We start from the raw sequence: 16,678 nt of genomic DNA, 5'->3' as shown, positions 1-16,678 counted from the left end.
CTTATGGTCACTTATAATTTCTATTTAGAACTAATTTAGAAAAGGAGAAGGAAGATGTATTATACATGAGTATATGTAAGATACATATGTGCATCTTTAAAAATTTTAGATAAAGTAGTGTCTCAGGATAATCATTCATTGCCTCCTTTCAGATGCTAAAGGTGATTATCCGTTGTGAATTTGACATTTATTTTGAACCTTTAAAATAAATATACTCTTATTTATAGTTCTTCTCTTTCATGCCTTCTGGCAATTATTATTTGATATACCTAATAGAGGCAAGAATACAAAATAAACTTCATGGGTTTGTATTCTTTTCTTTGCAACTGGGATAAGAGAATTGATTAACTTATCTCTTGAAATATTTATTTTTGAAAGAACTATACGTAAGTCCATGGCTTGTCTCCCTACTGCTTTCTCTGCCTCCAGATGTTCTGGGAAAGCCAAGTATGAATTATCGATGGACCATTCCCCAATAAGCTTAGAGTCTTAGTTCAAGAGTTAAGACATGCATATACATAACTCTAAGGCAGGAAGGGATGACAATATCAAGAGAGGTACTGTAAGATGGCAGAAATGTCAGGGGGACTAAATATATATATTTCCTGCTTTAGACAACTGGAAAGACTATCTGGAAAAGATAACATTTGAGCTATGTGTTTAAATGGTAATCTCTAAAGTGGAGCTGTTAGCTATTCTGTTGGAGAGTGGAAAGAAAACATTTGAAATTTTATTTATGTTTGTTATCAGAAATATTAAGAATTGTATTCTTAAGACTATTTTATACATGATTGATGCTGATACTCTCCTTTACTACATATTGCAGACAAGAGAGTTCTACAGCTTAGAAGGATTGATTATGATATCTTCACTTGTTCAGTAGTTTTCAACATATCACACTTAATGTGTACCCAGTTAACTGGATTTATGAATTATGCTATCTAGTTTTAACTAAGCTAACCTTCATTAAATTGGATCTGTTTTTAAATTTTTAGAAAAAAAAATGGATTGAGGATAATTAAAAGGGAAATATTTCCAAAGAACAAGATATCAGAGTTGACAATTCTCTTTATTCCGAAGAGGAGATACTGGTCAGCCCCATTACAAAGCTAAAAATCAATGATGAATTAATAAAAAATTGACAGGAACTGGGCCAATAAAATTAGTTATCACAAAGACTGCTTGAAGAATGGATTTACATTCTCTAACACTCATGTTAAATTTCTCCTTAAGGGTATATTGTGTCTTGAGATTGTTTTTAATGCCATTATCATTAACAAGAAATTTAAAATGGTTTTTCATCTTTAATTGATCTCTTTATAATTTCTATTTCTATATATCTTTTATAATATGCATAATTTATTAGCACACATGTAATATAAGTAAATATATAGAGAGAGAGGAGATGAAGGTAAAATATGTGTTATCTCATCCTATGCTTGACAGAGCAGGCTGAATAAAGGCCCCAAAACAATGTATTTGGCTAAAACTATGAATGTTTTGCTATTCAAAGCACCAAAAGTTCAATGTAAAGAGGGGATGTCTTAAGAATGCCAGCTCCTGGCATAAGCAAAACTATAAAGGATGTCCAAGCTGAACTCTCAGAAGACAGAGCAGAACCTCCAATTCCCAGCCATGGAACAGTCACAATCTTAATGACTTTAGCCTCTGGGAAAATGTCATTTTTTTCCCATTGGGGAAAAAAACTTTATTCAGCCCCAGACTGCAAGCCATAGAAATGAATTCTGTGAGCTTCCTCTTGAGAGTGACAAATTTGGATTTTATTCAGAGTAAACATCTTATCCTATGGCCGTTGATGTTCTGGTTTCCTATTATTTTCTTCCCAGATACGCACCCCCCCTTAATTGAAGACCCAGTATCTCACATTTTTCAATATTTTCAAAAAGTAAAAAATAAAAAAAACATGAAGGTTTAGGGAGGAGCTCTAGGCAGGAGAGAAAGGCAGCTATCTCAGTCAAGTTCAATATGCTTGCATGCCATCATTAAAGTTTTCAGAAGAATTTCAGGAAACCTTTGAGGCCTATTTTCAGAAAGAGAACAGGCAGGCCTTGAATGAAACAGACCCCTCATAGAGAAGGGCGGAGGAGATCTATGGTCCCATGCAAACTGACACCTTGACCCAAGGCACTGCTGAGACAGCAACAGAGCACCCATGCCTAACAAAGAACAAAACAAGTCTAGAACGTTACCAAAAAAAAAAAGGAAAAAGGAAGAAAAAAGAAAATCTAAGCCCTGACTTTCTTTTCTATTCCTTTCTATTGTAATTTTGGTTTAATAAGAAATAAATCATTAAGCACAAAATTCGAAACTGGGTTATAGGTCCTTTTAAGGTAGTTCAGTCTGATAGTGACATGTGACCCTCCAGACTGAGCCCTCCAATATAAAAGCAGGTCTAAATAACTAAGTATGGCATGAGTCTATTTTATTCCAAGGCAAGAGATTTTTAGGGCAAAGGCCAGCACACATAGACAAGAGGGTGGATCGCACAGCTGGGCATGATGTCGCATCATGAGGTTTTACAATGATATTGATTTAACTTCTCTTAACCGAGGAGGCGTTAAGTATGCTGTCTCACATAGCATTAGATAAATAATTGGGTATCAGGCCTGACAGAGGGAGACAGTAAAAAAATAATGTGTGTCTGAAACTAGAGCAGATTATTTCATTCATATTTTAAAACCATACCCTTTACTTTAAAGAAATCAGCTTTGGGTCACTGTACAATAAAATAAATTCAATAAAGCATACAAATCAATGGAAAGCAGCAAGACTGGCACATTAGCATGAAAACGACCTGCATAAAACAGTGTGTATCAAGTCACGCTCGATCTGAATAAGCCAATTGAAAATGGTAGGCTTTGTAGTATCTTAAAATTTAATAAACTGTAGCTATATCCAACTAGACTAGGGAAGGGAGGGAGGCCCTGCTAAAGATCGATAGGCAGTTTTCCTCTTTGCCAGAAGCAGTAGGAAGGCCAGAGGCTGGTGGCAAGCCAGACCCTGGCACCGCATGTGTCCAGTCTATTTAATCTATGGTAGGTCTTGACTAAGTTAGTGACCCTTTCACTCCCATGTGTTTGTTCAATTGGACCTTAGGATAACATAAGGCTGTGACCAGAGTTGGAAGTGAGTTGGTATGTAGGCTTCAAGGAGGTCAAATGCTATATAATAAAAGCTAAATTATATTACGTTCATCTGTGAATTGTGTAGGACTGTTAAATCACAGACCTGTATCTCTGAAACAAATAATACATTATATGTTAAAAAAAAAAAGAAGATAGTAGGAAGGGAAAAATGAAGGGGGGGAATCGGAGGGGGGAGACGAACCATGAGAGACTGTGGACTCTGACAAACAAACTGAGGGTTCTAGAGGGGAGGGGGGTGGGAGGATGGGTTAGCCTGGTGATGGATATTGAGGAGGGCACGTTCTGCATGGAGCACTGGGTGCTATACGCAAACAATGAATCATGGAACACTACATCAAAAACTAATAATGTAATGTATGGTGACTAACATAACATAATAAAATAAAATAATAATAAAAAAGAAAGTGATTATTTTCTAAACCCATAAAATTTGGTCTGCTATTCAAAAAGCAGGAGCAGCCAGTACATCACAGTGGTTTAAGGGGAAGCTGGAAAAAATGCCCAGGCTCTGGAAGAGATCATGTACATGATTAATGCGGAGGCTAAGGCCAGCAGGAAGAAGAGGGACGTCCACAGTCAGAGAGTGTGATTGTCTTTACAGTGCACTGGCTTTGATTAACGTGCACACTCAGAGAAGTAATGTGTGGAAGGCCAGAAAAGACCTGTTTTCAAATGTTGGTGCTGAGTACAGATTTCCCATTACGTCCTGAGAGGGTATTGATGAACAACGACTTAAAGTCTTTTTTGGGGGAGAGGATGCCGGAGGGGTTACTTTCCCATGCATGGGGAAAGATACAAATGGATTTCCTTGTCAGTGCTCACTACCCTTATGAGTCTGGAGAGCCAGCAGTGAGAAGTTTATCCCTTATTTCAGTTTCAATTACCAATTCTTTGCAAGAGGTATCTTAAGTGATTTTAACTGTAATGTTCTCCTTAAATGACTCCTTTTGGTATGCAGTGTGTCTAGTTCTTCAATGTCTTATGAAATCATGTTCCAGAGTTTTCAAAGCCTGTTGGTCCCAAAGAAAAAATGACAACATGTAATAATCACCTGAGAAACTTTCCCCACCTACACCAGAAAGGATGCCTTCTGTCCTCTTGCCCCAGGCTGGAGTCTGATGTGCTTTCAGTGGTTGTGTGTCCTGTGTAGCCCTGGGAGAAAAGAAAAGCATGCTAAAATTAATGTGTAGTGTAAAGGGGGGGTGTGTGTAGAGGAGAGCACCAGCAAGCACATAAAGTATCTCTCCAGGAAACTCTGGTTTTTCCAGGTTTCCAAATTTCCCCAGTCCTCACTATTTTATATGAATTGTAAGTAAAGGGACATACAGCTAGCAAACCATTAAGAACCAAGCACCTGAAACTTTTACTGGAAGTTAGAATAATACAGATCATGTGAAAAAAAACAAAACAAACAAAAAACAAAAAACTAGCAAGCTGGAGAAGCATCCACCAGAGCACTGTCAATTTGTTCAGCTGATTTGATCCATGTCCAGAAAAACCAGTAGCTCCCTCATAGGAACCAAGTCGGACTACTTGGTAGTGATTCATGAGGGCTGTGGTAAACATGTGGAATATTCATGTGGAATACATGTGGAAAAATTCATGTGGAATAATGGCTCTCCAAGATGTCCACTTCCTAATCCTGTGAATCCTATGAACCTGTGAATGTCACCTTCTATGGCAAAAGAGACTTTTTTTTATAAAAAAAGATTTATTTATTTACTTTAGAGAGAGAGAGATGGAAAGAGTGCGGGGGGTGGGACAGAGGAAGAGGGAGAGAGAGAATCTCAAGCAGACTCTGTGGGAGCCTAGTGTGGGGCTTGATCTCATGACCCTGAGATCAAGACCAAGATTCAGACACTTAACTGAGTGTACCACCCAGGCACCCCCACAAAAGAGACTTCATAAATGTGATTATATTGGGGATATTGAAGTGGGAATATTATCCTGTATTATCTGGGTGGGTACGAAGTAATCACAGAAGTCCTTACAAGAAGGAGCAGGAAGTCAGAAAGGAGAAAGCCACTAATGTGATCCAGAGTTGCAACTATAGTTATGTGCTTAGAAGATGGAGGAAGAAGGCACAAGACAAGGGATGCAGGTGGCTGCTAGAGGCTGAAAAAGGCAAGGGAATGGATTCTCCCTCAGAGCCTCTACAAGGAACAAGCCCTATTGACATCTTGACGTTAGCCTCGTGAAAGTAACTTATTTTGGACTTCTGACCTCCAGAAGTGTAAAATAATAAATTTCTGATGTCCTAAGACACCAATTTGGGATAATTTGTTACAGTAGCAATAGGAAACTAATACAAGGACTCTGTGTGAGGATCAGCAGACCAAACGATACAAGATATGATTGCAGTTGTGGAGATAGAGGGAGCAGTGAAAATCAACATCCATGCAACACCCAAATCTGGTTTTCCCTTTAGGTTAGCACCAGAATGTCCTTGCCTTTGGAAGAATAGATGAGAGCAGCAATGTTTCTCAGATGTCTATGATCTTTAGATGTGATATTAAAGCAATTTATTTAATTGGTCAAAAATGGGACTCAGGTCACTAGAAAAAAACCTCTACCTATACACAATAATTTTCACCAGTTTTAGAATTCTCAAATGAACATTCATGTCTTCATTTTTGGTTCTAGAAAACTTCTGGTAGTCAATCCTGGACTCTTACCACTAGGTTACATCTCTCTCTGAATCGAAAGTCAAAAGTCCAATTGGGAGAGAAAAACACAATTGTGACTTTCTTTCTTTTCTTTTTTTCCCCCCCTTAGATATATCTGCTTTCAGTCCCAAATAGAATGAAAGAGAGAGAGAGAGAGAGAGAGAAATGTCAAGTTGCTGATAAAAGAAATTTAATCAAAGAAGAGGTTATTTATTTTATCATTTTTGGGACTGGTCAGATAGACAGCATATGATGCTTTAAGAGAACCCCACTCAGAAAAATGCCTAGGAATCTCTTGTTCTTGTGTACTTCCTTACAATGTATGAAGCATTCCACCAATTCAGAGCCATCCATCGAATTTCTGTGCTTCAAGATGAGTACTGACAGAAAACCTATGGTGATACTTCCTCCTACATGACCTCTTTTTAATTGGCTCTGAAGGTAATAATGACTTAAACTCCTAGCTTTTAAATTTAGACCAACCAATATTCATATACCTTGAAGAAAAGTTAAGGAACTTTGAGCTTTTAAGCTTCTGTTTCCTTATTTATAGGGTGAAGATAATTGATTCTAGAACAGAACAGAAGATAATCGATTCTTGGAATAGGTAATAGATTCTAGGAACATGTAGGCAGCAGAATTGTGCATAACTTATGATATGCACAATTCTGGGAGTGTCCATGATATGATGGCTACTCTTAAATTTGTGGAGTGATGCGCAATGCTGGGTATGAGAATTGAGTTAGAAAATTGAGCATTTTAACAGTTTCTGGAACTTAGTAAGCACACAAAAACTTTTTTATTATATATGCTTTCAGTATAAAATTATACAAAAAGTAGTGAAATTCTCACACTTATGAAGAACTGGAGAAGGTTGGCTATCTGTGTTATTAAAGACAAAAATGAAACCGTCTGGTTAGCTGGCCTCTTCTTTGCCTACAAGTTAAAAACAAACTTTGCTAAGGAAATGCTTCATTTTAATTCTACTTCTGCTTCCTCCAGGTATTTAGTGTTTGGGACCCTTAAGTCTACTTCATGAAATCCTTCTCTAAATGTTATAGTCTGTTTCAGATTTGATACAACGCTAACAAGTAAAGGGTAAATTAGGGAATTTGAGGGCTGAAGAACACAGAAAAGATTTATGTTGGCTAATTGAACATAATAAAAAAAACAAAAATAATAAAAACACTAAAAAAGATTTATGCCTCATATATATGTATATGTACATATATATATATGAAACAATGCATACACACACACACGTATATATTTAGAAAACCAGTTTTTAGGTTCAAGGAAGGGAGTTCCTACTTCCTATATGCACACCCCATATACATACACACAACAATTACTACAGCAGCAGCAACAGCAATAATTATAACAATAATAACTAAAAGTATTTTCCCTAGGTTGATCCCCAAAAAGATCTCTAAAATAAGCCCTATCCTTGTTTCATAAACAAATACAAGATTGAATATTAAAGACTATCATCACCATGCACAAAGTAAAACTTATGTAATTTTTAACTTTAATAATAGACTATCTACAATGTGATCATTTCAAAACAAAAAATAGAATTGGGTGTTCTGCCCAGGTGGAGTATATGTCTCATAATTTCAGCTGTATTGGTAAAGAGCCTTTGGTTCTTTCCCAATTTTTCCCAAGTGCTTGGTGACATCCAAAATACCTTCACAGGGAACACAGACTTTAGTTGCTAAAAACAAAATATAGGATTTTAGCATCCCTGGGAATATTTACAGAGAAAATGCTATAAAACCCTGTTTTCTTATTTTCCTGTGCCCAAATCGAATATATATCCCAGCCCTCTTTGCAGCTATATGAGTCTGTGTTTCTGGATTCTGGACTTTGGGTTGGAGTGACATGTTCTAATTCTTATCCTGATGCTTAAAATCTCCTATGAGATTCTGATTTATTTCTCCTGTCAGATGTGTGGATACAGCAGATCCAGAACAGTGCTGTGAAGCCTTAGAGAACAGGTTATCTTGTAGCTGGAAGACTGGTTCTTAAATGGCTATGTGTTGTATCGCCCACCACCCCATAATCTACCCTGACTGTGTGAGATAGGAATACATTTTATTGGGTTAAGTCCTGAAGATATTTTGATGTTATAGCAGTTAGACCACTCTGAATAATATGGTACAAGAGGAACAGAAATGAAAAAAAAAATGTATACAATTCTCAGACAATATTTTCATTCTTTCATGGGGCAACCCCTTTTTCTGACTTGAATCCCAAAGGTTTCTTAGGATACTAATTGCTCAGGATGATTGTTAGCAGATTATTCACTTGCTGATTTTCCAAGGACTTTTATAGAGTCCTCAAAATTTGAGAATAACACTTTACAAGAGGAATTAACATCCGGAGGTAGAGAGTTGCCTAATTAAAACTTCATGTTTGAAAAGTAGAAAAACAAGGTGTCCTTGTTTGAGTCTGGTACCTCTCTTTATCTCATCATTTTTGGTTGCTTTCATGATAATTACTTTTTTTCCTTTTGTATCTAATTTCAGTATTACAAGTAAGAGAATTCTGATGGTACTCTTGTAGAGCTAAATCACTTATCTTAGGAGGTTTATACTATCAAAAAGGTGTCACTAAATGTAAATCAACACCTTATAAGGAATTAAAGAACAACCTTGAACAACAACGACTATGAACACACAGTTTATGAGTGTATATATTTTATAACCTTATGAAAGAATATTATGAATAAGGTTATACAGAGTTATATTGTCATCAGGTATAAGAAAGATGAATCAAGTCTGTTCATATTGTTTGGCAAGTACTGTAATTTTTAAATAAAAAAGGAAAGCATGATTTTTTAAATAAAATACCATTATTCATAAAGGGATGAAGAAAAGAAAAAAGTAACATTTGCTGAGCATCTAATATGTGCCAAATATTGTGAAAAATACATGATTTTGTGAATCCTTACCATGTGGCAAGTATCACAATCATTTTAACGAAGAGAAAATAAGTTCAGACCAACTGTTATTTACCCAAGGCTACATAGCTTATAAGTAGCAGAACTGGGATGCAGACAAAATGTATTTACTGAGTCTATATTCATTTCACTTTACTCAGTAGAGTTGCAATAGTAACATCAAGTTTGAGTGTTAGAATTAAATAAAATAACTATGTCTAAAGCTAAGATTCTTAGATAAAAGTTCTATGTCTTGTATTATAAATAATCATCCAAATGCAATCTCCCCTCTAGCATGGCTTATGTAATGGCTGAGTTTGAGTTTGGTGTTAAGAATCCAAGGAAAGTGGGAGAGGGAGGAAGGGTACTGACATGAGTAACAGAGAAAAGTATGAGTATCTCAAGAAAGAAATCCCAGAACTATAAGTTACTTTAAATGTCTATGTAATGTAGCACATTTTTATTTTGTTGGGACTAGGAGATAGATGTGTTTCTTGAGGCTATTGTGCATGAGGAAATCGCTGTTGGTGAACCTCTTAACTACCCAGCACATAGATCTAATCCTTGTCTTTGCTCTCTACTGCATTCATGGTAACTGCCATCAATGTCTAAGGAGATGTTTATAATATTTTTTCCTATGTTTATTTTATTATATTTTATTGAGGTATAATTGACATATAACATTATATTAGTTTCAGGTGTTAAAAATTGATTTGGTATTTGTATAGTGAAATTATCACAATAAACCTAGTTAACAATTAAAATTAATATTTTAATTTTGTATTAGTGTGTTTTATTAGAAGAAATATAAGATAGTCATTAAAGGCAGATCCTGTGGCCAGATTGCCTGAGGTCAAATCCCATCTCTAATAGTTACTACCTGTGTAACTTAATAAAAGATATATTTAACATCTTTATCCTTCAGTTTCCTCATCTGCAAGATAAGGGTAATAATAATTCTAAACTCATAATGTTATTATAATGATCAAATCAGTTTGTGTATGGAATAATGTCTAGCACACAGAAAATGCTAAATGTGTTAGTTACAATTATGGAACAAAATATATACTGTCATTGTATTCATCTACTAAGTGAACCACAACATCATGGGACTTATTCTATATAAATACCAAAGGAGAAGAGAATTAAAGGGATAGTTTTAGGTCTTGAAAATGGTGTAATATTATGTTATCAAAAATTTAGGGGCTGCAAAGTGCAAAATACATAATAAAGTTTTTTTGTTTTGTTTTTAAACAGTGGCAGAAAACATCAAATCATTTCATACATATTCTCTGTCTCTGAAATGACAAAATAAGTCTATAAAACTGTTTGATATTTTCTATTCTTAAACCAGATCCCTACTTAATAGAGGTTTTACTGATCAGCTGCATCATCTCATTTTTTTTTTTTTTTCTCATGCTAATCGAAAGAGAAAGAAGGGAGTGGTAGGTCCAGAAATGCAGTGGGGATGTGGGAGGAATTGGAGTCAAGGTCGGGGCAGCATCAAAATGGCTGAAAGGTTTTTGTTGCACCAATAAATTAAGCTTCAAAGGTATCCCTTTCACATGCCTAAAAAACTTTTCCATGGCATCAACATTGCTGGGTTATTGAAACCTTTCCCATTATACCTTCTAACCTATAGTTTGATGATTACATGGCAGACTCCCTACTCCGGAGCTAGATCTGCTCTCCTTTTGGAGGAAATAGATTATTATTGCAACCACTATTTTTCAGAGATTTCTGGCCTCCAGTTTCTTTAAAATATTTCTAAAGTTTATCCCATCCTCCTCTGGGTATCTTTCTCTGTCAGATCCAAATCAATGATTTAAGACACAATTTGCTGACAGGAGAGCCTGAGAACCCATTATGAAAATGAAGGCAGCAAACAACCTTTGAATGCATTTCCCAATTTAAAAAGCCTTCATTACATAGCACATTTCAGGCTGGAATGTTAAAAATTTATTATATTTCAGTAATTGCAGCTTCCTCTGGAAGCTTGGCATAATACGGAATCATTTGTAAAATGTGTATTTGGTTTGGCACTCAGTAGGAAGCTTGCCAGGCAATACATTTAATTAGTAACATGAAGAAGAGAATAATTGTGGTCTGTCATAATGTATTACTTTTAAGTTCTACATGTGTTTAAGATAGTGGTCTCATAACAACGTATGAATTTAAAGCTAAAGGTAATTTCCCTTTCATCAGTCTAGGGTTTTTATATGGGGAAATATATTATTTTGACAGCGAAGTGTGCATTAGCTGCATTCCTTGGATGTAACTCGTTGTCCATTGTTTAAGCTACAAGAGTGTTCCCCGCTCTACTCAGAAACAACCTTTGGCCATTGTTTAAGACCTGGAAAATTGATACATTGCCTTTCAATCTTAGACAGCCTCATTTAAGTTTAACTTTCTCTAGAGATGTGTGGAAATAATGAAACACATTGCCTTTCTTGAAAGTAACCATGCCCATAACATCTAGTTCTGCCTGATGCATTAAGTAAACTTGATAAGAGCAACTCAAACATTGTCATAATTAATGCCAATTTTTAAAAAATCACAAAGCAATCTATGTCAACAGATTCAAAGAAGAGAAGTATGGTGATAAGCATATATACTGAGGACAGGTTTTCATTGAGTTAATAATGCAGTTCCATTTTTTCAGGAAAACATGCTTATAATAAATTTGAAAGCCATCACAAGAAAAATGCAACAAAAGGGCCATTTGGGCTTATAGAGCATAAGCGTTTTGGTATCCAGGTTTCTAAGAATACTCTCATCATTTACCTTTGCATGAATCCTCTCTGTCTTTTATTATTACCCAGGGACAGTCTCCTTAGTGAAGAGAGATTTTCCTCTAACAATAAATCTAATTTAGATTTCACATAAGGGCATCTACTCTCAAGACACATCCAAGGTGTAAATAAGACAGGGACAGAGATTGTTTTCATTCCCCTTCGCTCCTAACTCCACTGTATTTTAGCCTCTCAGAATCTTCCTTTTCTCACCCTGACTGGCTTAATCTTCCCTAGAGCCTCCCTGATTCTCTCTGCTCCTTTCAAAGCATCACAACATTTACTTTTGTGAGTGATTCCTTCAGGGTCCCATTTTGTGCTAGGAACAAGGAACAGAAACCAAATTAGAACAGTGTGTTGACAGAGAGAAGAGGGTAAGGAATTGGTCATAGGGAAAGGAGAGCTTGGGGTGTATGGAAGCTCCATTCGTTCAGATAATCATTTATTTTTGAGGAAAGAGAAGATAGAAAAAATATCTCCTTATGTGATCCCACTCCAAAAGTGTAAGAAGTGCATTTCTTTTTTTTACCTAGCTTGTAAAACCCATAAATGAACCCAACTTTTATTCCATGGCATTTGGAACCAAAATTATTTTAAAGTAACAACCATAACAATAACAACCTATATTTTTGAATACTTATTTACTTTAAAGCTATGTTCTGAGCACTTGTTAGATATTAGCTCAAGAAATCCTTAGAGTGACTCCATGTGGTATGTGCTCCCATTACCACTAAGGAAACTGGGGCACAGAGTGGCTGTTTATCTTGCTTGACTTATACAAAATGGTAAGAAGTAGTGGTCTGTTTTTGGAAACAGTCCAAGGTAGTGTGACTCCAGATTCATACTTAGTGTTACTATGATACTACAATTAATTAATTGTGGAGAAGATATAATGTGGCAAAAACAAAATGCAATTAACTGAAAGACTTAAAAAAAGGATTAGAGGGGCGCCTGGGTGGCTCAGTCGGTTGAGTCTGCCTTTGGCTCAGGTCATGATCTCAGGTCCTGGGATCGAGGCCTGCATCTGGCTCCCTGCTCCCTTCTCCCTTTCTCTCTCTCTCTCTGCCTCTCCCCCTGCTCATGCTCATTTTTTTTTTTCTCTCTCTCTCTCAAATAAATAAATAAAATCTTTAAAAAGTATTATAAAGAGAAAGATAAAAAGTACACTTGGTGATGAAAATGCAATGTTGAATATATATAAAATATCCAAAATCTCATGTTTTCTCTTAAAATTAGGAAAAGACCTTTGCTTTGAAATATCTACTATTATAAATACTGGGGAATGAAGATCAAATGGAGTTCATCTTCTTGGCAGTATTTCCTGAATCTCAACACAATGGGACTTCTTTTGTTTTTCATTTTTCATTTAATATTGGTGTCTAATTGGTGCCTCTCCAAAACTGAAGTATGTAAAGAGAATGGCCAGTACTCGGGGGTGCAAATCTCATGTGTGTGTGCATTTGTATCTTAGCATAAGCCACTGCGACTAACATGTATTCTTTTGCTTTAAGGGGCAAAGGACCACTAAAGCATACAACTGATGTGATCTATGCAGCTAAAATGATATCAGAATCAGGATCAAGGATGGATGTCCTTGCTCGGCAGATTGCTAACCAGGTGAGTTCTCTAAAAATGGACATGATGAAAGTCTGTGCTAATTGCTCTCTGCCATGCAACACTCGTTAAAACAAAGTTGGATTTTTATGTTATTGTATTGCTTTTTCCTAAATTATTATTTAAAAATCTTATTGCATAATTAGTACACAAGTAGTGGGAAATTAATTCTAAGGAAGCTTAATTATTTCTTAGGGTATTATTATTATTATTTAGTGCTTTATTATTTCTAGATTTTTGAGCTTCAAAGATATATTAAAATTATTTAAAATACCAACCTTTGTGAGTTTCATATATACTCAAATTATTTTCATGGGCTCTAAGACTCAATGTTAGTATTTTTTTTCTTAACCTTAGATTTCTTATTTTTGCTATTCAGAAATCAATACCTTCCAAAATTCTATTATGTTATGTTTTTAGTGTTAACAATATATTCTGGCATTCTATGTAAAATTCTAAGACAAATAGTAGAATACTAAAGTGAAGATATAAAATGTGGAAAGCATATATTCCTTATAGAGACAAATGCTAAAATTTCTAAACACTTGGGTTCCTTCCTTTCTTTTTTTGTTTGTTTTATTTATTTTTTTTAACATTTTTAATTGAAGTATAGTTGACATACAATATTATATTCATTTCAGGGGTAGACCATAGTGATTCGACAATTACATACTTTACAAAATGCTTGCACGATAAGTATAGTTGCCATATGTCATCCTACAAGGTTATTACAATATTATTGACTATATTCCCTAAGCTGTACTTTTCATTCCTGTGCCTTACTTATTTTATAACTGAAAGTTTGTACCTCTTAACTCCCTTCACCTATTTGACCCATCCCCCCAACCCTCTTCCCTGGGGCAACCAACAGTTTGTTCTCTTTTCTGTTTTGTTTCTTAATTTTAAATTATTTTTAAATTTTATTTTATTTTTTACCTTTTAATTGAAGTATAATTAGCATACAGGATTATATTAGTTTCAACAATTCTATACATTACTCAGTTACTTTTTTTGGATTTCTCATGTCTCTGTTACAATATTCTAGGCAGCAGCTACATTATTTTTAGATCCATTTTTTTTATTATGTTATGTTAATCCCCATACAGTACATCATTAGTTTTTGATGTAGTGTTCCATGATTCATTGTTTGCATATAACACCCAGTGCTCCATGAAGAACGTGCCCTCTTTAATACGCATCACCAGGCTAACCCATCCTCCCATCCCCCTCCCCTCTAGAACCCTCAGTTTGTTTTTCAGAGTCCATAGTCTCTCATGGTTCGTCTCCCCTTCCAGTAGCTACATTATTAATTACCTTTCATCCAACTTTAATTGAAAAATCTGTCAATTTCTTTAGTAATGTATTGATAAATTCACTTAATGTTTCAAACTGAGATATAGTATTGTAGGTTTTATATTATTCACAATCATAATGCATATCTGTTTCCCTTTGGAAAAAAAAAAGCACTTTTCTTTTTGACTTCGTGACTATTCCATATTATTTCTTGCTTATATACTTTGAGGGAAACTTTGGTGGGCTGCTTCTTATTATGTACTCTTTTTAGTCTCTGTTTTTTAAAACATGATCAACTTTAAAGTATATTATTAGATATTTCTAGATAGAGGGGAAAAGATACAAGAATACTAATAGAGACAAACATTTTTAAATATTTCTTGCATATACATATGTATATTTTCAGTATCTTCCTACTTTAAGCATTATAATCATTTTATTAATCTTTTTAGTATTTAGTATTTACAGTTAAAAAAAAAACTCTATCCTAATATAATTCAAAAAACAGTATGAATAAATGATTGAAACACAAATCCACCCACAGTTTTCTGTATTTTAGAATTCTATTGCATTTACTTTTATGAGGGAGACCAAGTACTAGTAGAGTAAGTGAAACTATAATGCATTAGACAGATTTATGTTTACTGATAACTTTTTAAATATTTAACACTTCCTGTCAGTGTGCTTCTGTTTCTTTCAGAATGCACAGTTTTGAAAGTTCAAAAAATTGTGTCACTTGGAAGTTTTTTTTCTTATATTGATCTTTTTTAATTGCATCAGATTCACCTTGCTACAGGTACTTTTATAATGCAGCTTTATTACATTATACTGTTGTTTTTAGTTTGATCCAAATCACATGGAAGAAAGCAAAAGTATTGTCTCGCTTTCATATAGCTTTTACATTTTAAAAGAAGATTAAAGAAAAAGTCATTGAATAATGAAAAATTATAGATGACCCTCTCTGGCTTTTTCCACTTCATATAGGATAGTAGTTTCAAATGAATTACTTTTGTTCTGAACAAATAGGTTCTCAAGAATAAAAACTGAGAATTATGAAACTGACTCTTATTATAGAGATCATCTGGGGAGATTGTCTATGACTGTGCTTCTGATATTATTTGATAGATTAACAAAAAAATTTTAGACAGCAAATAGTATCTGAAATTTATTGTGGAATGCAAATGAATAAGCAAGGCAATTTTCAGTGTCTATGTGTATTATGAAAAGTATCTGCTAGAACATTGGTTGCTTTCTATTTTGAACAACCTAATTAGTTCAAAAAAATTTTTTTTAACAATTTTTATGATTCTTTCTAGTCTATTTATTACTAAGGAGTCAGAAGATCAAACATCAAAAAATTTTCAATTCCACCCAACATGGACTTATGATATCTATATCTATATATAATGTTAAATTTAGTTTCATTCTCTAACATTTCAGAGTACAGTTCATATGCAGAGAAAATGAAATGAAATTACATTAATTGAGGTTTCTAATTCTATCTACTTAAACTTTCTTTTTCCTTTTTTTCTTTCTTTCTTTTTCACCCTTCTTCCCTGTTTTGCTTCCCTGAACATAAGTTTACTGTGTGTAATCAAATATAATTTACTACTCTGGCTGCACCCTAATTAGCTGTTTTAACATCCAGAACTCTAATATAAGCTCACTTGTCCCAATCAGCCAACATCTTTAGGGCTTTAGAAGTATCTTGACATGGTGTGGTAGGTCATTTATGGCATTTAAGATGTATTGCTTAAGTTCTGTAGAACTCTGGTACAAATTCTGTCTCTATTAGGCAGTATATCCCTAAAGGACAGGATGTTGCTAGCTATCACAATTCTTAAACATGTTATCCATGAATAAAGAGAATGACGAGTTAGAGAAATACTTTTCTTACAAATCCAAGATTCCAGACTCTTAGTACACATCTCTTTCTATTCCTCAACTCTACACTGTAATTCATTATGTTAAGCAGATATTCTAAATTAGATGAATTGAATAACACCTCACAAGGTAGGAAAAATACATAGATCTCAATTAATTAGAGAAGCTGTATATCCCCAAATAGGAAAGAGATGAATAGGAACCAATATAAAATGAGTATCTGCTAAAGTGTTTTGCACTAGGAGAGGACAAAATTAGCCTTTCTTACCTCTGAGTGGTGTGTCTGAAGCCTATAATACTCCTTCACTCTATTTTTTTTTT

General features: G+C 34.6%; 1 protein-coding gene across 1 annotated transcript in view; it reads left to right on the top strand.

Annotated features, from left to right (window-relative positions):
• CTNNA3 (catenin alpha 3) overlaps positions 1–16,678 on the top strand; it is a 1,789,288-nt gene that overhangs the window by 1,687,696 nt on the left and 84,914 nt on the right. The window contains exon 16 of the mRNA XM_064594691.1: positions 13,078–13,183. Within this exon, the coding sequence (XP_064450761.1) occupies positions 13,078–13,183 (106 nt within the window). The remainder of the gene's footprint in view (positions 1–13,077; positions 13,184–16,678) is intronic.

Source organism: Mirounga angustirostris, unplaced genomic scaffold (genome assembly GCF_029215605.1).
Source record: "Mirounga angustirostris isolate CCGP_5_RB_7025 unplaced genomic scaffold, mMirAng1.0.hap1 SCAF_6, whole genome shotgun sequence".
Classification (NCBI taxonomy): Eukaryota; Metazoa; Chordata; class Mammalia; order Carnivora; family Phocidae; genus Mirounga; species Mirounga angustirostris.
Note: the sequence above shows the minus strand (reverse complement) of the source record. Positions and strands in the feature narration are given on the sequence as shown.